The 24947-nt window shown below is 34.8% G+C and overlaps 4 protein-coding genes across 4 annotated transcripts; 3 read left to right on the top strand and 1 right to left on the bottom strand.

The window, feature by feature from the left end:
• The first annotated feature begins 1043 nt into the window (after positions 1-1043).
• Positions 1044-7601, top strand: LOC130459725 (uncharacterized). The gene is made up of 10 exons (XM_056827237.1): positions 1044-1546; positions 1656-1802; positions 3277-3579; positions 3674-3763; positions 3847-4021; positions 4172-4312; positions 4407-5003; positions 5672-5824; positions 5930-6394; positions 6835-7601. The coding sequence occupies exons 1-10, from the start codon at positions 1497-1499 to the stop codon at positions 7462-7464; spliced, it is 2751 nt and encodes a 916-aa protein (XP_056683215.1). The 5' UTR covers positions 1044-1496; the 3' UTR covers positions 7465-7601.
• A 205-nt stretch (positions 7602-7806) lies between these two features.
• LOC110804846 (uncharacterized) lies at positions 7807-10207 on the top strand. Its single transcript, XM_056827229.1, has 9 exons — positions 7807-8040; positions 8161-8217; positions 8397-8585; positions 8676-8734; positions 8826-8941; positions 9038-9178; positions 9256-9399; positions 9565-9768; positions 9847-10207. Exons 1-9 carry the CDS (start codon positions 7826-7828, stop codon positions 9961-9963), a joined length of 1242 nt encoding a protein of 413 aa, XP_056683207.1. The 5' UTR covers positions 7807-7825; the 3' UTR covers positions 9964-10207.
• Positions 10208-10345: 138 nt separating this feature from the next.
• On the bottom strand, positions 10346-14567 carry LOC130459712 (protein FAR1-RELATED SEQUENCE 5-like). The gene is made up of 5 exons (XM_056827227.1): positions 13800-14567; positions 12772-13690; positions 12462-12626; positions 11026-12139; positions 10346-10622 (listed from the first exon to the last, which is right to left on the bottom strand). The coding sequence occupies exons 2-5, from the start codon at positions 13368-13370 to the stop codon at positions 10509-10511; spliced, it is 1992 nt and encodes a 663-aa protein (XP_056683205.1). The 5' UTR covers positions 13371-13690; positions 13800-14567; the 3' UTR covers positions 10346-10508.
• Positions 14568-15456: 889 nt separating this feature from the next.
• Positions 15457-24832, top strand: LOC110782974 (probable BOI-related E3 ubiquitin-protein ligase 2). Its single transcript, XM_021987262.2, has 5 exons — positions 15457-15749; positions 15923-15979; positions 17839-18036; positions 23477-23838; positions 24095-24832. The coding sequence occupies exons 3-5, from the start codon at positions 17928-17930 to the stop codon at positions 24635-24637; spliced, it is 1014 nt and encodes a 337-aa protein (XP_021842954.1). The 5' UTR covers positions 15457-15749; positions 15923-15979; positions 17839-17927; the 3' UTR covers positions 24638-24832.
• The last annotated feature ends 115 nt before the right edge of the window (positions 24833-24947 follow it).

The following is a 24947-nucleotide window of genomic DNA, read 5'->3' as shown; positions in this document are numbered from 1 at the left end:
GTGCACCTAGATCTAGGTGCACCTGAACCAAAACGCAGAAAAATAAGAACAAAACGCAAAAACATAAAAAAGCAATAAAAAACATAAAAGAACACAAAAACATAAAAGAAAGAACATCAAGAATTAAACCAAAAGAACAATAAGTAAAACAGGAAAGAACAATAGCATTGAAAACGCAGAAAAATAAGAACAAAACGCAAAAACATAAAAAAGCAATAAAAAACATAAAAGAACACAAAAACATAAAAGAAAGAACATCAAGAATTAAACCAAAAGAACAATAAGTAAAACAGGAAAGAACAATAGCATTGAAAACGCAGAAAAATAAGAACAAAACGCAAAAACATAAAAAAGCAACAAAAAATATAAAAGAACACAAAAATATAAAAGAAAGAACATCAAGAATTAAACCAAAAGAACAATAAGTAAAACAGGAAAGAACAATAGCATTGAAAACCAAAAAAGGTTAAAACAACAAATAAATAAAAACACGTAAAAGAACAATAAGTAAAAACACGTAAAAGAACATAAAACACTAAAAAGAAAGAACATCAGCAATTAAACGAAAGAACAAATAGAAAAGAACAATCATATTAAAAACCAAAAAGATTAAAACACGTAAAAGAACATAATACACTAAAATGAGAGAAGATCAGAAAGTAAAGGAAAAGAACAAAAAGAAAAAAAGAAAAACACAAACATATTAAAAACCAGAAAGGTTAAAACAAGGAAAGAACGATTTCTCTGCACTTTTAAAAAGAACATGGCAAATGCAACACCAGACGCACAAAAGAACAAAAGAACCAACGAAAAGAACAACAAAAACGTTAAAAAGTGAAAAAAACCGCCAAACAGAAGTTTTTTATTGAAATAATGAACGTGGCAAGAAAAAAACCGCAAAACAGAAGTTTTCCTATGAAAACATAAAACGTGGCAGTTAATTTCTCTCTCCTCAAAATCTTTTAATAAAAAAAAATTAAATAAGTTACTTGTCTTTCATTTTGTATTTTAACAAATTAAAAAGTAGATTACTGTTTAAAATAAAAAAAATTAAAAAATATAATTTAAGTAAAAACATTAATAAAAAACAAATTTAAAAATACTAACAACAGATAATAAAAAGAACACAAAGGAGACTCAAACGAACATCATTTTCTTTACTTATAGGCCAAAAGAACAAAAGAGCGGACGAAAAGAACAACAAAAAAAAAAGGAAGTTTAAATTTGAAAATACTGTAGCAGTTATTTTCTCTCTCTTCAATTTATCATATATAAAGACATCATTGAATGCGACATTTATTTTCACTTTCACACTCAACCTACATGCAAAACCTTCACTCACCAACAATCAAAAAAACAGTGCAAAACCTTTCAAATTATTGCAAATCCGAACTTCTCCAATTTGGAATTCTACTATTTTCACTCTAAAAACTTCCCCAATTTGTTTTTTGGAAGTGATAATCTGGTTACAAAAACTTGAACCCTAACAATTGAAAATGGGGAAATCGAAAAAAGGAGAAGAAGTTGATGCGAAATGTTCTATTGAGTAAGAATTCAACTTCATTTTTCTTTTCTTTTTTCTTGAATTTCAGTTTAATTTTAATTTTTAGAGAATTTCCCATGAATTTTAATTTTCTATAAAATTTCATTTGAAGGGATGATGTTCCTTTGACAACGACTTTATTGAACTTAAGAAACAAAAAGAAGAAAGAGAAAGAAATTACACCAACAATTGATGCGGATTTGTTGGAAGATATCAACAAAGAAGTTTCAGAAACGGAAGAAGAAGAAGAAGAGAGCGAGTAAGTGGATTTTTTAAACAAAAACCTAGGTTCATTTACACCTTCTGTTTGTTCTTTTTGTTTTCCTTAATGTTCTAATTACAATAACGAAACCAAATACATTTTTTAACGAATTTAAAAGTAGATCTACATTTATGTTTTTTTTTAAATGTATTTTAAGTCACTGAATCATACACTTAGAAGAACAATGGTATAGATTTAAAAGAACAACGAATGTTAACTCAAAAGAACAGTGGAAATTTAAATTAAATAAGTAGATCTATGTTCTTTTATTTATTTACTGTCTGTTCTTTTTATTAGCCCTACTGTTTGACGAACAATTCGCCCAGGTTAAAAGAACAACAAATAGACTAAAAAGAACAGTACAATTTTGACGAACTTAAACCTAGATCTATAATTTTGTTCTTATCTATTGAATTTGATCTATGTTCTTTTTTATCTATGTTCTTATCTATAAAAACTTAAAAGAACCAACTGTGCAGGTTTAAAGAACAATCAATGTAGACTCAAAAGAACAACCAATGTACACTCAAAAGAACAGTACAATATTAATGTAGGCTTAAAAAGAACTATGCATCTAGAAGAAAAGAACAGTCCATGTCTACTTAAAAGATCACTAGGCATTAAAAGAACAATCAATGAAAATTAAAAAGAACAATGTGCTTAGATTTGATAAGATGGTGTTCTTTTTACTTGTTCTTAAATGTATTTTAAAAAATAAAGAACAATCAATCACGGATAAAAGAACAAACCATCTACATTTAAAAGACAAACCTAAAACTGTTAGCACACAGTAAAAGAACACTTAATAAAAAGAACATAAGAAAAGGAACATATAAGCATACCTTGATCAACAGTTGAACAACATTTATCAACAACATCAACATAAATCCTCAGCAAATGATCACAATCCTCTTGAATTTCATTATCTCCTTCAATTTTCTTTCTACGAAAATTAGCAAATTGTATTTTTTCATCTCCTGAGAATTAGTATTCTGATTAATTCACTAATTCTCAAAAAAACAGGAACAATAATGCGAAAAGTTGGAGAGAGAAGAAAGTAGAAATCGCATTTCACTCTTTCTCTCTCTTAAATTCTCTCTTCTGTTGAGAGAAAATAAAACCTCTCATTTTTCTCTCTCTAAAATGTGTTGCTAAAATTATGAAATGATGAATGAATGAGAATATGGAGGACAAACATTATTTATATATTGTATATGAAAAAATAAAAAAAATCAGATGAATAAGATATTGTACAAGGGTGCAGGATGAGAACTGTGCACTTGTTTTTTGTGTTGTTCCTTTTTTCATAATATGTGTTCTTTCCAAAAGCATAGCTGTGTTCTTTTGTACACGACATGTTGTTCTTTTTCCATTACATGTGTTATTTTAAACATTTTTCTGTTGTTCTTTTTTCATAACATGTGTTTTTGGTGTTGTTCTTTTTTTCATGACATATATTTTTTCATTATAGACTTTCCAAACAAAGGAAAGCATTGCAAGAACAACAGAAGATGGTGCAAGCACTTCAGGAAAAGCTGCTACAACAGGAAAAGCAGCTGGATCTGATTGAACAAAAAAAGAAGGGTGGAGAAGGACAAAAAAATTCCAGCAAAGATCCTGAAAAGCAGGAAGAAACTGAAAAGAAAGAGCATGAAGTAAAAGTGCATGAAGAAGTGAAAGAACCTGAAAAAGAGGAGGCTGAGGTAAAAGTTCCAGAAGAGCTGGATGAACCAGAAAGAAAAGAAAAGAAAACGAACTTAAAAATTACTTTGAGGTATCATCTGTGTTTGTTAATACTATTTCATATTTACATTGTAGTTGTTATTTTTCGTTTCTTAAACATACTTTTGCATTTATGTTTTTACTAGAAAGAAAAAAGACGGAGAAGAAGCTGGTGAGGAACCTGAAAAAGCAAAGGGGAAGTCTAGGAAATCAATACCAAACAGGAAAAGGACAAGGTAACTTACATAAATGGTGTTCTTTTTATTTTCTGTGTTTTACTTTTTTTTTACTACTTATGTTCTATTGTTTTGGTCAACAGAAGTCAATTGCTGAAAGAAGAATTTCCCGATCTTATCAAAGAGGTAAAGCAGGAATTGGAAGAGGCACATAAGAAGAAGAGCTTGTTGCCTGCTGAGAAAATTTCAACAAAAAAAGTTGCACCAAATGCTAAGAAGGGGAATGGAGTTACTTTGAAAAAGACTGCAGCACTTAAGGTAAACTTCACATTACCCTTTTTGTATATCTTTTTATTTACCTTAATGTTATATTATAATAGAGATAAATGCTGTGTTTTAAATAAAGAATGTTCTTTTTTTCCTGTCTTGTGTTCTTTACATCATCATTTATGTTCTTTTTTCATTCAGAGGGGTAGCAAAGTTAATCAGATAGTTGTGAGGGAGGTTTATGAAGACGAGGAAGATGAAGAAGGAGGTGAAGAAGAAGGTGAAGAAGTAGAAGAGGAAAGTGAACCCTTAATGAAGAAGGGGAAAAAAGTAGTTGAGAAGGTCAAAAATTTTCTTAAGTTATTTGTTCTTTTTCTTCCATATAATGTTCTTTTACTCCCTGACTAATGTTCTTTATATTTTTTCTTTTTTCCAGAGAGCAACAAGAAGTAAACAAATTGTTGTTTCTGATGAGGTCATGGAGGAGGTGGATGATGAGAAACCAAAATCTTTGGTTGTTGCCAAACCAAAACCTGAAGAAAGGAAACTAAATCTAAGGCAAACTCCGCAATTGATGATGCGATTCTTGAGGGGAATTGCATCTAATGAACCACATGATATAAGAAAACAACAAGCCATCGTGGAGTTAGGCTTTGGATCTCTTCTGCAACTTGACATCCCACAAAACGAAAATCCATTCCCGTACGAGTTGGTTAGGAATTTCAACTCGTCCGACCGGTCCTTACATCTACCAAAGTCTTCCCTTGATATTACTGTAGAGGATGTATACCTGGTGTACGGTATACCTATTGGAGGAGCTCCGGTCGTGGAATGGACGGATGAACAAGATCCTGAAGTGTTGAGGGTTTTTGCTGAATTTTGGGCATACTGGCAAGTGAAGTCTGGATGCCCAAAATTGAAAGAAATGGTTGAAAAACTGATCAAAGATGAGACTCCAGTTGATGATAACTGGAAGAGATCTTTCCTAGTGGTTGCAGTTAACACCTGCATTAAATCCACTACTAATTTATCGGTAAACATCAAAATTCCTTTGTTTCTCATTAATGTTCTTTTATTTCTCATTAATGTTCTTTTGTTTGCGTATTATGTTCTTTTAAATGTTTATTAATATTTTTATTGTTCTTTTATTTGTTTGTCGAATTCCATGTTCTTTCTTTCTCTTTCACTGTTCTTTTATTCTGTATGATATTCCATGTTCTTTCTTACATCAAAATTCCTTTGTTTCTCATTAATGTTCTTTTATTTCTCATTAATGTTCTTTTGTTTGCGTATTATGTTCTTTTAAATATTTCTCACTGTTCTTTTATTCTGTATGATATTCCATGTTCTTTCTTACATCAAAATTCCTTTGTTTCTCATTTATGTTCTTTTATTTCTCATTAATGTTCTTTTGTTTGCGTATTATGTTCTTTTAAATGTTTATTAATATTTATTGTTCTTTTATTTGTTTGTCGAATTCCATGTTCTTTCTTTCTCTTTCACTGTCCTATTGTTGTACTTTCCTTTATATGAATGTTAGTTGTGTTCTTTTCAGTTGTATTCAATATTCTTTTGCTCTTCTTTCATTGTTCTTTTCATTCTCTCTAATGTTCCTTTATTTTCTATTGAATGTTCTATTTTCTTATTCTATTTAAAATCATAATTAATGTTCTTTTCTTTTATATTTTTCTGTTTCAAAAGCCAAACTTCAGATTCCTAGCAAGCACTGTTGACTTGGAGCAAGTGAGGAATCTAAATTGGTGCCAGTATGCATACACCAGCCTTCTTGGGGCAGCTATGTACTGGAATGTGGACCGTAGCAGATGGTTTGCTGGTCCACTACCATTTCTAATGGTAAATTTCAATCATTAAGCTAGCATTTCCCTTTGTTATATATATTACTTTCATCTTCTTCTTTCACCTAACTAACAATAAATTATGTTGTTATTGTTAAATTAGGTATGTTATTTCGATCGGGTGCAGATCATGGAAGAGTACCCTCCAAGGAACTTCCCCCTAATTTCTTGCTGGACAAGAGATATGATAAGCAGCAGGGTACGCAATGACAATGCTACAGGCTTCGGACATGGCTTGATTCTGGACAGAATTCAAGGTCCACCTGAGCTACAACTGTACAGGGAGGATATGGAGCTGCTCAAACAGCAAAAAGCACTCAGTGAACAACCACCACCACTTCTTCTTCAACACCCACAACAACAACAGCAGCAACATGATGAACAACCATCGCAGCAACCACTGCAGCAACCACAACAGCAACATCAACACCAAGAGCCTAACTGGTCCACAAATGATGTGTCCAGAGAACATCAAGGTGCACCAGTGACTCAACTCGGGGATGACAAAGATTTGCCAGAGCAACAGGCAGACCCCAGTGAGAAAGCAAAAGTCCCTTCTACAATTGAGGTAAAAATTAAATTCACTCAACAAAACCATTGCATTTATTTTTTCAACGTTTTTGTTGTAATGTTCTTTTTCCTCCAACAAATGTTCTTTTACGTACTCAATATAATCTTTTTTCCTACCATGTTTTTTGCTTTCTGTGTTTATGTTCTTTTTATCAAAAACTAGTTCTTTACGTTCTTTTACATGTTCTTTTAAATGTTTATTCATGTTATTTAAGCATGTTCTTTTTTCTTAAAAAGATGTTCTTTACATTTGAATGTTCTTTTATATGTTTAAGCATGTTATTTACATGTTCATTTATCTCTTTAACATGTTCTTTCGATCTTTAACAATGTTTCTATGTTCTACTTGAATGTTCTTTTAGGGATCTCTCTTGTTCTTTTTTCCATTCGAATGTTCTTTTTATTTATCCAGTCCTTATTGTTGTTATTGTTAAACAGGAATTCCATGCTGAATTCACTAAAACCACTACTGAACTCAGTAGTGTCATGAACAAGTTCAACGACTTATTGTCGTTGTCCAGAAAGTTCTTTGACACTACTATTGATGTCAAAAAAAGTCTGCCATTCAATATGGCAAAAATGTGGTCAACATGCTCTGGAACTGAAATTCCAGTTACTTTTGAGAAGGGCAACTCTACAGAAGAGCGGCAAGAAGGAAGGAATACTGAGGAGATTGGTTCAATCCTCAGTCAAGATAAAGAATTTTTCAGTTCAGACTACTTCACAATACTATTTGAGGAAGCAGTACGAAAGGCAACAGAAGGAAATGAAAGAAAGGAAATCAAGGAATCTGAGGATGTTACATTTGATTTGCCACCATTTTTAACACCTCCGATCATGCCTTCCCAGCCTAATGTATTTGCTGATTTGACATTGAAGCTTGGAATGGTTTCCGATTCAAATCCTCCTCCTCAGGCACACGACTTTGAAGAGGAAATGAGATTAGAAGCAATCTTGGCAAACAAAACTTTGACTGAACGTGATTTGGAGACAATTTCAGGGGACAACAAAAATGAAGCTGAAAAACAACAGCCACCTACAGAAAAAACTGAGTATGCGTTCTTTTAAAACAGTTCACATACACATGTATAATAAATATGTGACTGTTTCTTTCATTATTCACAATGTTCTTTTATAAACAATTATTTGTTTTTTTATTCGTTTGATTTGTTCTTTTTATTAATTCTCTGTCTTTATACAATTATTTAATGGATCTTTTGTTTCTTTTATTCGGAATGTTCCTTTCATATATTTCTTTATGTTCTTTCTATATTTACTTTAATATCTTCCTACTTTTAATATTAACTTATATGTTCTTTTTCATTGCACTTTTGTTCTTTAATTCTTCTCATTGTGTTCTTTGTTCCTCCTCACATGTTCTTATTTTTTTTTTGTAATACACAGAGAACCTGAAAATGTGAGATCAGATATGGAAGGTTTAATCCAAGGAGCTGAAGATGGAAAACCAATGTCTCCAACCGTTAGAACTGAAGACTCCGAGTTTCAGACTATGGAAGGTTTAATCAAAGGAGCTGAAGATGGAAACCCCATGTCTCCAACTGTTAGAACTGAAGAATCCGAGTTTAATACTCCAACTGCTGCTGAGTCGCAGACTGAAATGGAAACTCCATCAATATTCCTGAAGTAAGACTACTGTATTTTATTAAAATATAATTTTCATAATCTTCAATTTAATGTTCTTTTCTTTCTCGCTTTTGTTCTTTTTATTTATAGTAATATATTCTTTTCTTTCCACTCTTTTAGCACTCCAAGTGCGGTGTACTCGCAACCAGAAAATGCACCTACATCTATGAACATAGAGTATGACTACTGCATTTTATTTTATAAGTTATTTTTCGTTTATTATTACAAGTTATTTTTCATTATCATTTATAAAATGTTCTTTTCTTTTCACTTTGTTGTTCTTTTTATTGTTAGTCTGAATTCGTTTTTCCCTCTAATATGTTCTTTTTACTTTATAATGTCTTTGTTTTCATAAGTGAGGAAGAGGATCCAGATAACGTACAAGTACCTAAACTTGTTAAGAGAAAGAAAAATGTTCCCCTCAAGTTACTGTCACCCTTCTTAACTCAGTATTCACACCTACTGGTTGGGGAAGAACAGTTGAATCAAAAGGAAAAGGACATGCGATGCGTACTGGATTATGCCTTTGGAAAGGGAAGCCCAACGTAAGAATTTTATACTATTACAAGTATTTGAATGTAGATGTTCTTTTTGTACATGTTCTTATGGAAATTTTATTTTCATTCTTATAACAGTCAGGTGTTGTACACTGATGATTGGAATATAGTTACCAGAGAAGAGTTTCAAACCCTAGGTATATATTTAATTATTGGAATTTAAAATGTTCTTTTAAATGCTGTTGATGTTCCTTTTACTCATATTTTTGTTCTTTTCCTTTAAAACAGCTCCCAATGCGTGGGTGATGAATAATGTTATTGACACTTTTGCAAGAATACTGAATGATGATCCAGATCAAAGTGTCAAGAGTAACTTGAAGTTCTATTTCTCTACAATCCCTTTCGTAAGTTTTAATATCACTAAAAAATCATATTTTCGTACTTCTTCAATAATTTTTATTATATAACATATATTTAAAATTATTTTTTTTTCGGTGCAGAATATGCTCTGCCAGAATGAACCGTATGGTGGATCACAGGATAGTCAAGCAACCGAAAGCAAACGCTTAGAAAATTTTATTTTAAGTGTACGCCATGAGTATGAAACTGCTGGTGTGAAGTCTTTGAAGGGATTCCATCTGGTAAAATTATAAATTGTTCTTTTCTTTTTTACATATGTTCCTTTTCCTTTGTTTAATGTTCTTTTCTCTGCTTGTAGTTGTTCTTTCCAGTCTGGTCTGGTGATCATTTTTATCTCATTGTAATCAACCAAAAGGCGAAGAAGGTGGAGATCATTGACAATCTCTCCTTACCTGAAGGAATTACATATGATGATAAATATAAAACATTTGCAGAAAGAACTGTAAGTCTATTTGAAGAATTTCCTCTTATATATTTTATTTGTTCTTTCCTTTGTTGTTCTTTATTCTTTTACTAAATTAAATGTTCTTTTTTCCTTCCTTTGTTGTTCTATGTTTCTTTGTTGTTCTTTGTTCTTTTACTAAGTTAAATGTTCTTTTTATTTCAGTTTGAAGCATGGACAATATTTTCTGAACAAGAAGGACATCCTTTGCGGAAGGCACAGATTTCAGCATATGAAATTGTGTTGCTTGAAATGCCATGGAAGAACAGAACAAACAAGACTGATTGTGGGGTATATGCAATGAGGCATATGGAGACCTACAAAGGCAACCAGACTTGGAATTGTGGCTTCAAAAACACAGATGAAGATGTAAGTAAATTTTGAATATATGTACGTATATTATTTTAATATATAATCTTTTATTAATGTACTATTTTATGTTTTCAGAAAGACTTTATTTGCAGGCTGAGAATGCGGTACGGTACTGAAATCTTATTATCCGTTCTGAACAAAAGGCATGAGCTAATGTATCTGGCATTGAAGAGAGCTAATCAAGTTGAATAGTTGGTTGTTTTCATGAAGGCAGAATAATATTTACCTTTTATTAGAAGTATGCTTTAAAAAACAATGGTATATTTTGTAGATATGGTTATTGCTGGAGTTATGGGTTGTTCTTTTAAACATGTGTGGTGTTCTTTTGGAAACAATTAGATGTTCTAGTAGTTGCAGATAAGTAGTTTGGATATTTTAAACAAGTATTTCAATTAAAGGTTCAAGTTCTTTTCAATCCCAGACCATGTTCTTCTATATCATGGGATATGTTCTTTCCTTTCCAAAATTCTTTTTATTCTCTTTTAGTAAGTTCTTTTCACATTTAAGAATATACTCCTTTATGCAATAATTTTGCAATCCTAATTGCACAAAAATAAAAACAAAAATAAGAATATATACAACTAAAAATTCTCATTTCAAAATATTGAATGAGCCAAACATCAGTAGCCCGTAAAAATATACATCAAAAGAGTAAAAGAACATTGTTGAGAATACAAAAACAAATGATTAAAAACACAACAAACTAAAAATAAAAATATTACCAATCGTAAATGAATCTACAAAGGTTGTATGTGTACTCCAAAATAATCATCTGGAACATATGCTTCCAATTGTGAATTTGAAGATGTTGGATGAACCAAAACCCCACCAACAGGTAAATTTATGATACACTGAAAAAGAACAAACAAACAATAAGGAATAAAAGAACATGATAAAGAAGAAAAAAGAACAAAATAGATAATAAAAAAGAACAGTTCAAAAAAGAACGTAATAAACATTAAAAGAACAAATAGATGTTTTTTTTAAAAATGAACTGTTTAGCAAAAGAACATAAACAAAAAGACGAAAGAACATATAGAAAGAAAAACGAACAATGATAAACAAAAGGAACAAACTAAAGGAATAGAAGAACAAATAGATTATTAAAAAGAACAGAACATAATAAAGTAAACTAAAAGATCATAAACAAAAAGGATAAATAGAAAATAAAAATGGAAAAAAGAACAATGATAAACAAAAAGAACATTCCAAAGTAATAAAAGAACAAATAAATGTTTAAAAAGAACAGTTTACCTGATCAGTAGACTGAGTTTCCTCCCTCAAATTATCAACATGTCTTTCTCTTCTCTTGTTCCAACCTTTCAGTTTATTGCGTTTCTTCTCAACAATTCCTTTAGGTCTCACATTCCTCTCTTTAGCCTTTTCAGTCCCGTTCTTAATCTTCCTCTTTCGCTTTGGTGGATTTTGAATCATTGTTGGAATGACTTTTTCAGCAATCGGTTCAACAACATCCGGCAAAACTGTGTCTGTTGAAGGCTCAATGCCATCAAGTAGAGTTTCTTCTCGCACATACTTGTTTGATACATTACCATCCCCTTCAACACCACCAATATACTCCTTCACTTTGCATGACATATCCAACACACCCAAATCAATAAGCTTCCTTGCAGCCGGACAATGTTGAGCTTCATTTATAACTTTAATGCAATTTCTTATGCTTTGCATCCTCCAAACTGAAGCAGAAACAACACTTACTTCATTATCTCTATCTTCTCCTTCTTCAACAATCATGTTCATAGCCTTTTTGGTCCATCTCTTCATAATGTATTGTTTGGGAATCTCTTCAACATTATGGACAATGAAAACTCGAAGAATATGAGAACAAAGAACTCCTATCTCTCCATATGACTTGCAAGTACAATCAACAACCAACTCTTGCTCATTAAACATCACAACATGTCTAATAAAATCCTTTGTAGGATGCCCAACAATGTACTTAGAAACTGGAAACTCATAGGAAATGCGTTGACACCTCAAACCAATTGCTTTGATGAATCGTTGCTCAAATATCAAATATATTGCAATGGTATACACATCCCGCGCATGCAAACATAACATGTTATCCGCACATGCGTAATATCTATTTCCAGTAGAAGAATTATAATCTCCCTTGTTCTCCTTACTTCTCCATTCATCAATTACATCTAAAAAACACTTATAAAAATCACATAAACCATTCGTTTTATGCAACCTCCTAGAAATAGAATGATTTGTCGTCTCACTCCTTTGAGAAGATAAAATACCCCCAGAAAACCACTCTTTGTTATATGCAGGACACCATTTCTCTTTCAAATCATATAACCTCTCTATCCATTTGTGTGTCTTGCAATTGTAATCAGTCATAAGACTACAAAAGAACAAACGAGGAGAACAAAAGAACAATCAGAGACACAAAACGAACGCCCTGAGTAAAACAAAGAACAAATGAAGACAAAAAAAGAACAATATACAGTACAATAAAACTTGAAAAGAAAGTACACACAATCACAGTTCAAGAAGTATGGACTCTATTAAACAAAGAAAAGAACATTAAAATACCAGATTAAAAGAACAAGTTTCATCAACCATGAAAAGAACACTATTTAACATTACAAAAAACATGTCGTCGAATGAAAAGAACAAAACAAAATTTTAAATACTAATCAGTCTATTAGCAAAATAATTTTTACCTATTCCAATAATGCTCGAACTCAGCAACTGTGTCAGTATATTTCAAAACATAATCAAACCGACGTTTGAAACCTTCTTTGGCCATAACACCTTTGATGTTTACAACAGCATTTTCCCCTATGTGCCATGTACACAAACGATGCCTCGATTTTGGAAACACTTCCCTAAAAAACCATAAACCAAAAAAATAGATAAAAATATAAACTAAACAAAAAGACAAAAGAAAAAGAACATAAAAAATTGTACAAAAATACAAAAGAACAAAAGTGTTTGATGAACGAACATACAAACAACCTAAAAGAACTTTACCTTATAGCCTTGTCCATGGCAGAAGATTGATCAGTCATGATAGTCACAGGTTGCTTCCCTCCCATTGAAGTCAAAAAAGAATTAAAAAGCCAGTCAAAAGTACCTGCCTTCTCATTCAATATAAAACCCACTCCAAACATGATATTTTGAGTGTGAAGATTCATTCCAACAAAAGGCCCACAAATCATATCGTATTTATTAGTACGATAAGTTGTATCATGAATCAATAAATCACCAAAAGCTTCATAATCAGACCGCATTCTTCCATCTCTCCAAAAAAAATTGATCAACTGATTCTCTTCATTCAATTGAAAATCATAATAAAAATCATGTTCTTTAGCTTGCCTCATAGCGAACCATCTGATCAACTGATTTGAATCACAACCATCCAACTTTTTCTTCTTCTCTGCCAAAACAGCATCATACGCGTCAGGAACAGTGAACCCTAAATTCGCCTCACCACCAACTTCTTTCCTCATAGCTCTAAGAACATCAGCAAGCTTCGTGCCACTACAAGTAAAAGTAGTAAGAAAAGCCAATTGTTCTTTTGAAATGTGCCTATGTGACCTAATAAGGTGTCTCTTATTAGCAGGAACCATTGAATGGTTATGCAGACGGGAATGTTTAGAAAGAACATACACTCCAGTTTTCTTATCAACATCAAACTGAACTGAAGCCTTGCATCCAGTTCTCCTATCAATTTTTTTAAAGGATTTAGGCACAACACCATCTGGATTTTTAAACCCCTCGTATGCACAAACAAAAAACCGTTGTCGAACTATTCTAGTACCACTTCTATACTCCTTTTTACCCTTCCTAGTACCAAAACCATTCCTAAATGCATGACTGTTGTATAACTCATACGCCTCATCATCATCCTTAACTACACTTCCCTCTAATGAAACTGGTTCTTCAAAATCTGCATGACGATAAAAAAGAACACAAAGAACATCATAAGTATGATAAAGGAACAAACACAAGACGTAAACGAACATTGTGATAAACAAGTAAAAGTACAATTCATGTACCTTGGCCAATAACCACATAGGATTCTGGATCCTCATTAGCATCATTTTGTTCTGAATTATTAACTGAATTATTTAATATATCTGGAAATTTATAAAATAAAAAAAATCAGAAAAAAAAAGAACAAAAGAACTTAAAAGAACAGTAGCCATTAAAAAGAACAATGCACAGAGTAAACGAACAATCCATGTAGACTGAAAAGAACACTAGGCATGAAAAGAACAATCAAAGAAGAGTTAAAAGAACAATCAATTAGTCAATCAAAAGAACACATTAAAACTTAAAAGAACAATTTGGGCAGATATAAAAGAACAACCAATAAAGAATAAAAAACAACAGTACCTATTAGAAAAGAACAATGCATCAAGAGTAAATTACACACTCCAACTAGACTGGAAAGAACACTACGCATTAAAAGAACAATCAATAAACAGTTAAAAGAACAATCAGTTTTGTCAATCAAAAGAACACATTAAAACCTAAAAGAACAATATCGGCATAATTATCAACAATCAATTTTGTCAATCAAAAGAACAATGTAAACTCATAAAAACATAAAAGAAAAATCCGTGCAAATATAATAAAAAAACCAATAAAGAATCAAAGGAACAGTAACTATTAAAATGAACAATAAAAATAGAGTAAACGAACACAAAAGGTGACCGAAAAGAACACTATGACTTAAAGAACAATCAATGAAGAGTTAAAAGAACAATCAATAAAGAACAATCAGTGTTTATTTGAAAAGCTAAATATAATAAAAAGGAACGTCTCAATACGTATTCTTAACATGTTCATTTGATACTGAAAAATGTTCTTCTGAAATGATACAATGTTCTTTTCTGCAAACAGACAAAATCAACGTATCTTCCTTAAATATAATAGTTATTACAGAATCAGTTTCACCACATAAATGAAATAAATGCGAAATCAACGAAAAAACCAATTCGTAACCTTCATTATCAACAATCACCAAAATCAACGAAGAATGAGATTCAAAATTAAATTAATCAAACTAATTACAATCACAAAAAACATAAAAAGTACGATTATTATGAAATCGAAATCATAAAATCAAAGAAAAATGCAACTCGTTATTACAAATTGAAATAATACCTTCGTAACTCTGATTTTCAGCTGAAGAATTCAGATGACAAGAAGAAGAATCATTCGAAATTGATGTTGAAACAGAGAAATCATGGAATATTTGAGAATTTTCCATCAGTTTCTCTCTCTAAAAAAAATTTATGCACAAATGTAAGCTTTCTCTCTCCTATTCACACTTTTTGAATTCAAAATTATGAAGCCCAGACATATAAAAAGGAGCGAAGAACAAAAAAAATCGCGAAAACTAAACAGGGAAGAACAGAGCACATGATGTTCTTTTGTATTGTGAGACTTGTTCTTTTTAACTGCAGAATTAATGAAAATACGCGTTTTGTTTTAAAATGTTTGCGTTTTAATCCCAGTGCACCTAGATCTAGGTGCACACGCCTGCACCATCGAAATTGCGGTTTGTACCTACTGGCTACTAATATTGAATATTGATCATTTCCCATCATGCAGTTTATTCAATATTTGGTGCAATTCATCATGTAATTCTTGTACCTACTAATTTTTTTTATTTTCTGAAAATAAAGAATTGAGTTTGCGTAAATCCAATACCATTACCCAACACACAACGGCATCACGGGCACCTGCACCTGCACCACCCCACCTCCTCCCACACTCCAATTATTCTCACTTTCTCTCTCCTCACCTTAAAATTCCCACAACTTAATTTTCCCCCCCTTTCCCCTTTTTCTTTTCCATATCTGCTTCCTTTTTTCTTCCATTTCTGGGTGCTAATTTATGAGCTCTACCATCGTATTTATGGCGTTTCACGGATCTTCCTGATAATCCTTTCTCTCTCTCTATATTTCTCTGTAAATAATTTCCACCCATTTTTTGAGGTTTGTTGTATTTTCAGCTCATATACCTAATTTTTTGTCTTGGTTTTTATTTTTAATGCTTGGTTAATTTGCTTTCTGGGTAAAGATTAAACCTTTCTGGATGAAGTTCATTTTTTGTTTTTTTGCTTTGATGGGGTATGCCATAATTATTTTGATATGAACGGTAATGACAGGATCTGTTCTTGAGTTTTTCTGCTGAAGTTGAATTCAAAGGAGATTAATTTTTGAAGGTAATCAGCAATTAATTTTTTTTTTTTCTGGAAAATTATGAATCACCCCTTGATTTTTGATATATGTGGATGATATTCTGTTTTTTGATTGTCTATACTTGTGTTTTTGCTTTGAAGGAATCTAGGAATCTTTTCAGTTTTTGGGTGATATTTTTTTTTGGTTTGTTGGGTTTTTGATTAGGTTTTGGACATTTGATTTGTCCAGGTTGACTAACAAAAGATGGGATTTCTTTAGGGTTCATCTAATTGCTGATTTACTAAGATTTTAGAAAAGTCTTGATTTTAGGTTAGTAAGGGTATATCTGAATTGATGAGCATGATCATCTACAGTTGTGTTAGTTGGTTGTTGTATCATCTGATGATGCTTTGCCCTTTTATCCATCTAGTTGAATCTGTAGCATAATTTTCCCTTTTTACCTGTGATGTAAATAAATTATTATTCTGCCTTTTGTGTTTATTTTATATAATCAGGCTAAGTATGAAACTGATAATGGTAGAAGCTTTTTTGATGTTGGTACATATGGCAATCAAGTTGGATGGCACTATTTGTGGTTTGGAGATATAACAATCTTGGTTGGAACTTAGTTGCAGTATTTCTGTCTTAAGTTAGAAATTTTAACTTTTTAAGTACCACTTGAACCTCTTAGTCGCTGATCCGTTATCGAGTTAGTCTCAACTCCTTGTTTGTCCTTTGATGCTTTTATCCCTTTGTTTGTTCTTCTGTGGTGGGGAGGTTGAGACTTCAACCATCTTTTGCTGGGCAACGTGTGTAGGATGCCAGGATTATGGACTGGCTTCCTGTCTTGAATGAAGAAAATATTTGCTGAGGCTGTAAACTTCTTGGCACAAAGGTTGTGGAAAGCAATAAGTCTAGTAAATGCACATATATTTCAGGACTTCACATCTTCTTATGTACCATTTTAACTTTTGATAAATAGATGAGAGTATTCTTGGGGATTGTTGTTCTGTTTGATTTTGTTTCATTTAACTGGCTCTTTATTCTCTTTAAGAAGTGCCTTATTCCAATGCCATATGATATACAGACCTACTGCGTGGATTATGATAATGTTGGAAGTCTATTGTGGCACTGTGTAAGTGTGTATCTGCTAGATATTGGAATTGTATATTGTGGGATGTTGTTATGGTATGCTAGTGAGGGAATTTGAAGTAAGATGTTTATCTTTACCCTTAAGTGGTTCAGTGGTTGTTATCCTCCTGACCTTTCTTTTGATGAAGTCTTAAGAAAGAGCAGGAGTTTTATTTGTGATTGTGATTTGAGAAGCAACCACATCAGACTTACCTGACATATTTCAATGTTGTATGCAAGTGTGTCAATTGTGTTGTAGGAGAGAAAATACAAGGTGGTTGTACTTAAATCCATAGATAAACATGGACCATATGTACGTCAGGCGACCTTGGGGTTTGACGTGCCTGTTGGAAATAGACATTAATCTCTTCCTCCATGATAATTATTGGTTAACTATAAGAAAATCTGTAATGTTATCATTATTCCTTCTTATGGGTCAAGTTTGTTTGGATGTTCATCATTCCATTTTTGGACAGGGGGCTGAATGTCTATTAAATTTAGAAGTGAAAATTTAATTGAATTATTTATGTGGTAGTGTGAATTTTTATAAAGTAACCAAGATAAGCTAGGTAATTAATATCTCTGTTTGTTTTGCCAAGTTTACCCTGTTAGGCTGTTAGTGTTATTCTTGCTTTTTACTAAATATCGAATTTTGTTGGCATGTAGGAGCTGAACTGAATATCCCTATAGTTTATGATATGTTGGAAGCTTGTTTCATATGTTACCAGCCTTTTTTTACTCTGAAATCTGACCTGCACATGTTTGTATTTAGATTCTTCAGGTGTCCCTTCTCCGTGACAACATTTTTTTAGGAAGGAAGAAGCCTGTAAACTTAATCTTAAGTTGCACTATTCAATCAAAATGTTTGGAGGCAACAATAGCAATCATGCACTTCCTATGTTTCTGGACGAGAATCGTTTTCAGCTTAATACTAATGCACCAAACCACCAACTTCAGCTCTTTGGGAACTGTAAGTTCTGAAATATTATTTCAAGCCCTTACTCTTGTAATTATCTCGTTGTCTTTAATAGTTTCACTTTTACACTGAGTATTTCTTTATGTTTTCGTTGCTGTTTTCTTGTGAGTTGAACATAGTCAAGGAATCGAATGAGATTCCTGACTGTTTTTGGGGATTTAGGAAAGGAAAGAGTTAGTAGGGTGTTGGAGGTAAAAAGATTAGCATTTGTTTGTGGAAGTTTGATGACATAGGCTTCTCCAACCTCTTAACTCTTAGTTTTAAGAGTTTGGTTGCATGAGTAGAGCATGAATCAATTCCTTTTTACACTTCAGGTTCTACAGAAATTGGAAGGTTATCATATATGGAGTGTTCTTTTACTGTTTGCAATTTGTATCTGCTTAGCAAGTAAATGACTCGTTGTGTACGAGGCTTTAGTACAGTGTAAGAAGCTTGTGTTCTGTTAGTTAGGGCCAGATCTTAGAAGTAAAAAACTGAAAAGTTATGATGACTTGCTTAGTTTTGTTATTCATGCCACTTATTTTTTAGTTCTTGTTCTTTTGTTGAGTTTTTTTTTTGGGTGCCTAGATTCCCATTCATTACTCTCCTTTCCTCGTGGGTATCTGTAGGATTTCTTTCAAGAATTGTTTGTCATTTTGATAAAGTCAATAGGCTAAGAAGCATTCAGGTAACACTTGTTTCCACTGAGGAGAGAAGGAGATCAACATCATTTATCCTATACACTGAAATTGTTTGGTCGGCATGTAACCAAAAGTCCGAAACCATTGGATTTCCTAACTTCTAAACCTTTTCCTGGTTCCAGGAATCAAGCCCCTCCCCATAGAGAACCTATTAAGACTTATTTGGTATTGTTTTAATATTCAGATGTGACATTTATCGACGTTGCCAATTTGAAGGTATTGATTTGCGGAGTACAAGACGATTCAGCTGTCTCAGTTCATCCAATGCAACCCTGGTTGGATTCCTTGATAGCCTTGTTGTTAGAATCCAACCTTCCTTTACTTGTATTTCTCCTTTCTATTGCTTTCTAGGATCTTTCTAATAGTTTTCTAGGCTTTAGGAAGAATTATTATGTTACTGTAATTCCAGTGTTCACTGGGCAGATTTAGCTAATTCAAAATAAACCTCTATGAGGGGTATGAACCAATACCTCTCATCAGAAGTTGCCTTTGCTTAATTCATGTGTTGTTGCTAGCCTTTATAGATATTGTGCTGTCGCATGCTTTTAAGCTTTCCAAGACCCATCAAAATCCCTTGCAAAACAGATACACTCCCGTCGTCGGTCCCGCTTGTGCCTGCTGTGCGCACACAAGCGCCTCGATCGACCCTCGACTCTCGCTCTTGTCGCCAATAGGCAAGAGTGCCCATTCTAAAGCAGACGTCCGCTCGTGCCCCAAGCCTTGATATTCACTTTCCGCACAAGGCTTGCGCCCTTGCCGCCCCATAGGCAAGAGCGCGCCGCACGGATCCGGTGTCAAAACACTCGGACCGTGACAGTTGGTATCAGAGCCAAGGTTCAAACCTAGGCATCGAGAGACCCAAGCAAGCAATTTGAGATGGAAACGATCGAAGAAAGACTAGCCTGGCTAGAAGGCAAGTCTGAGAGCTGGACCCGACTCGAGGAAATTGTGATTGGCCAAGCCAAAGAGATAGAAAGACTCGAGGGTGCGGTCGATGAGCTCATGCAAGAGAAAGAAGCGCTTCAGGAACAACTCAACTTTGTCCAGAAGCAAGCTGAAGATGCCCAAGATAAATGCGCGACACTGATGCGCGCTGCAAGGACTGACTCGAATGGAGGTGGTGCGATGAAGATCAAACCTCCAAAGCCTCGAGACTATAGTGGGGCTAGAGACTCAAAGGAAGTTGATAACTTCCTCTTCGACATGGAACAGTATTTCAGAATTTGTCAACTGAGTGACAATCTAAAGGTGGATACCGCGACCATGCACTTGTCGGATGATGCGAAGCTGTGGTGGCGCACCAAGCACGCCGACATCGAAGAAGGGAAAGTAAAGATAGACACCTGGGAAGAGTTCAAGAAGGAACTCAAAGATCAATTCTATCCCGAGAACATCGAGTTTGTTGCAAGAATGAAGCTACAGGAGATCCGCCACAAGGGCTCCATACGCGACTATGTGAAGGAATACTCGGCCTGCATGTTGGACATCCGAGACATGAATGAGAAAGATCGGTTGTTCAACTTTGTTCACGGGCTGCAAGAATGGGCGCAGCGTGAAGTATTGAGGGCGAAAGTGGACACGCTTTCGGCCGCTATGACTGCTGCAGAGCGATTGATGGACTACTCCGCGGGAAGGGGTCATCGCTCGGAAGAAGGAACAAGGGGGACGCCTACAAGCTCGGAGGGCCCGACTCCAAGCTCACCCAAGAGTGCGAGAAGTGACTCAAGGGTGTCGTCCAGCTCAGTCGGGGGATTCAAGAAAGGAAATGGGGGAGGAGATTCACAGAAATCCTGGTCATCACCTTCCGCATCAACAAAGGAATCCAAGATCAGCACGCCCTCGGGAAACATCAGTAGACTCAACTGCTTGCTATGTCGAGGCCCACACAAATGGTGGGAGTGCAAACACAAAGGGGAGATCGACAACCTACAGAGGAAGTTGTCGGCCATGTCCGTGGAGGAAACCCCAAAAGAGACAGAAGAAGAAGCATGCCATGAGGACGAAGAACCCCGCAGGATGAGTTCCGTCTACATGATGTATGCAATGGGGAAAGAGGGCCCGAAGACAAGAGAGGAACCCACAAACATGATGTACGTGGACCTCGTGGTAAATGGGAGGAATGCTCGAGCCATGGTAGACACCGGCGCCTCTCACAACTTTGTGACCGAAGCAGAAGCCCGAAGATTGGGGTTAGTGCTCAAGAAAGGAGGCGGTAGCATGAAATCCGTCAACTCTAAAGCCAAGCCGATCCTCGGTGTGGCAGAACAGGTGGAAGCAAAGTTGGGAGACTGGGAAGGAAAAATGAACTTCACTGCCGTCAACATGGACGACTTCAACCTTGTGCTTGGATTGGAGTTCCTCCGCACCAGCAAAGCAGTTGTAATGCCTCACTTGAATTCTTTGCTTGTAGCAGGTGGACAAACTTGTCTAGTTCGAAGTACAGGTACTCCCACAAAGACAAAAGAGAAGGGCCGATACCTTTCGGCAATGCGAGTGATGGAGCCACTCAGAAAGGCGACATCTCAGATACCCCCTCGCATCAGAAACAAGAGACAAGATGCAAGCTCAAGCCAAGCCGCTCCGAGCCAGAAACCAAAAACAAGGAAGACTTGGATTCACAAGACTCACCAGCCTATCAAGACACAACAAGATTCGAGAAGACTCCAGCAACCGCCATCAACCACCGGCGCAGAGAGGACTACAGAGTTTAGAATAGGAGCTTTTTCTTTCATCTTTTGTAACTCTTGTAAGTCGACGAGGGCGTCGACAGCTTAAGTGGGGGAGGATGTTAGAATCCAACCTTCCTTTACTTGTATTTCTCCTTTCTATTGCTTTCTAGGATCTTTCTAATAGTTTTCTAGGCTTTAGGAAGAATTATTATGTTACTGTAATTCCAGTGTTCACTGGGCAGATTTAGCTAATTCAAAATAAACCTCTATGAGGGGTATGAACCAATACCTCTCATCAGAAGTTGCCTTTGCTTAATTCATGTGTTGTTGCTAGCCTTTATAGATATTGTGCTGTCGCATGCTTTTAAGCTTTCCAAGACCCATCAAAATCCCTTGCAAAACAGATACACTCCCGTCGTCGGTCCCGCTTGTGCCTGCTGTGCGCACACAAGCGCCTCGATCGACCCTCGACTCTCGCTCTTGTCGCCAATAGGCAAGAGTGCCCATTCTAAAGCAGACGTCCGCTCGTGCCCCAAGCCTTGATATTCACTTTCCGCACAAGGCTTGCGCCCTTGCCGCCCCATAGGCAAGAGCGCGCCGCACGGATCCGGTGTCAAAACACTCGGACCGTGACACTTGTGCCCTTGTCATCATTAAAATTTTCTTGGACAAATGGACTCCTTCATAGAGTACTCCCTCTGTTCTTGAATATTAGTCCTTTTTGGAATCTTGACACTATTCACAATTGAAGAGAACCTTCTAATTTCTTTCCAATACGTACTTCAAAACATATTCATGATCTTATTTTGTTCGTCTTAATGTGTAGTTTTGCAATATCAAATTTTTATATTTTTCTAACATGCGTATTTAGAGATATTTACGTTTAAATATTGAGTTGAAACGAGTTGAAAAGTCAAAACAGGACTAATATTTAAGAACAGAGGGAGTATGGAAATTGAACTAGATAAATGTAGTTGTATTAAATAAGCATGCAGCTGTTGCTGCAAATATAGGGAGTTAAAGCTTCAGCTTCTTTTAAGATGATAGAGAAAAAAACATTTTCAGTTTGGTAACTGGAGCTTTGTGAATAACTGCAGTTGTGCATTCTTTGGTAATGCATGTGGCCCATTTTACCCTTCTTCCTTCTCGTTCTTGCTGGTCGAATCATGGTATTCAATTCAGCTAATCGAAAAATAGCAGACACGTCATCATCTGGCCTAGAACTGATAAACAGTTGGATAAGTTTCTAGTATAAGCTAACACCTGATTGGGTATTACCACAAACCTCACTGAAGTTTGTGGTGAAGTAATGGGGGAATGAATCTTAATTGTTTTGCATGCTTGCATTCTTCTGTTAGAATGCCATATAAGTACGGAATAACAGAAAACGAGAACAGTTTACAGCTGCACTCCTTACTACAATAAATGAAGGCAACAGATAAAAATGAGTTAATACTAGTCTGAGAGAGGGCAAAGTGGATGCACCCTCCTTACATATATGCTCACTGTGTTCAGAAGTCATCCTGACAATTAACTTCCATTACCTCCGTTTCAAAATAATCTTTACACTTTTTGTTTTGTTCCGTTTCATAATGTTCTTTACATTGTGCTTTATTCTATTTGTGGACATAAAATTTTACTATCTTACCCCTTTTACCCTACAACATTTACAACTTTCCACTTTCTCTTTATTCATTTTTTCTTACACCCACCCACATTATGGGATTCAGTTACTTCTGTAATTTACTTAGGCCTTTATAGTCACTCAGCTGTCTAACCTATGGAGTTGGCTACCTCATAATTGTCACATGAAACATGCCTATCTTTCTTCCCTTTCCCATTTTGGGGTGCTTTATGGAACTTGGGTTGTACAAATCATCGCTCTCTTTTTCCCCTATTGATTTTCTTATCTCAGTTTTCAAATCTAACCGTGCTGACACTTTCAGAAGTCAACTACCTCTGCTTGAGCCTCCAAGGAGAAAGTGCTTTCAAATTATTAATCTGATTGAATCTTAAAGTTGTTTAAATTGATGATTGTATTATGAGCTACCAGTAATTTGTCGTCTCACTTGAATTTTTTTACAGTACCTGTGGGATGTACAGTTGATCCAGTAAATTATTTTGGGAATGAGCATAATTCATCTATTCTCCGGCCAAACAAACGAGGTAGAGAGGCTGAAGATCTGTCAAGACAACAGAAGCTCCAAATTTCTTTGAATTACAACCTCTGCCATGATGAAGTTGACCGTTCAGCTAGCATTCCAAACCATAATCCAGTATCAACTGGGTTAAGGCTTTCATACGATGATGATGAACCCAACTCATCTGTGACCTCTGCCAGTGGAAGTATGACAGCAACACCCTCCATCCTCATGTCCCTTGGTGACAATATCAGGAGTGAGCTTGAACGCCAGAAAGACGAATTTGATCAGTACCTCAAAATTCAGGTATATACTATCAACATTAAACTGTTAAGTTCAAATTTGGCATGACATTTCACTAGTTGTCTACCTGATATGTCTCTGGTTCCTTTTCCTTCTTTATATTTACATTTTTTTTAGAAGATTCTTTATATTTACATTGTTATTAACTTCAAAATTTTAGTAATAATAGATTTCAGAATTGCTACTAACATAGGAGAGAAAAAGTATTAACATAGGAATGCAGAATTGCTAAATATCTACTATTTTGACATTTGAGCAGCAAGAGCAATTAGCAAAGGGTGTTAGAGACATGAAACAGAGACATATGGCTTCCTTTTTAAATACTATAGAGGATGGCATAAGTAAGAAGCTTCGAGAAAAGGAGACTGAGTTGGAAAACATAAACCGCAAGAACAGGGAACTTATGGAGCGAATAAAGCAGGTGGCAACAGAAGCACATAATTGGCATTACCGAGCTAAGTACAACGAGTCAATGGTTAATATTCTGAAAAACAATCTTCAGAATGCAATTTCTCAGGGTGCTGACCAAGGGAAGGAAGGGTTTGGAGACAGCGAGGTTGATGATGCAACTTCTTACATTGACCCAACAAATTACCTGACGGTGGCAGGAGGGCGGGGGAAATCCATAGCAGGCCCGAGTTCTGAGAATTTGATCTGCAGAGGTTGCCGAACACGGGAGGTATCAATGTTGTTGATGCCATGTAGGCATCTGTGTATGTGTAAGGAATGTGATGGGTTCATTAGTGTCTGCCCCGTCTGCAATGTCCCTAAAAGTGCTAGTGTGGAGATATACTTGTCTTGACTTGATCTGATCTGATCTGATCTGATCTATGGATGTTTCCATGTATGTCTTACTAAAATGTATACCTAGCTGATATAGCAAATGCTGATGGAAAAGAGCCTGTCACTCAGCTATCTGCATTTGTTATGGAGGATTGTTGATGAATGAAATTCAAACCTAAAAAAATTATGCACATATGAAACTGCTTATTTTTAACCCACAGGCAATGCCTTCTGCAAGTGTCTGCCCGTCTTATGGATAATTGCGTGTTTTTATAAAAGGTTAATTCTCATGTCTCTGGTAATTTGCATCTTATAAGCATATACATTGT

The sequence above is a fragment of the Spinacia oleracea genome, chromosome 1 (genome assembly GCF_020520425.1).
Source record: "Spinacia oleracea cultivar Varoflay chromosome 1, BTI_SOV_V1, whole genome shotgun sequence".
In the NCBI taxonomy this organism is placed as follows: domain Eukaryota; kingdom Viridiplantae; phylum Streptophyta; class Magnoliopsida; order Caryophyllales; family Amaranthaceae; genus Spinacia; species Spinacia oleracea.
Note: the sequence above shows the minus strand (reverse complement) of the source record. Positions and strands in the feature narration are given on the sequence as shown.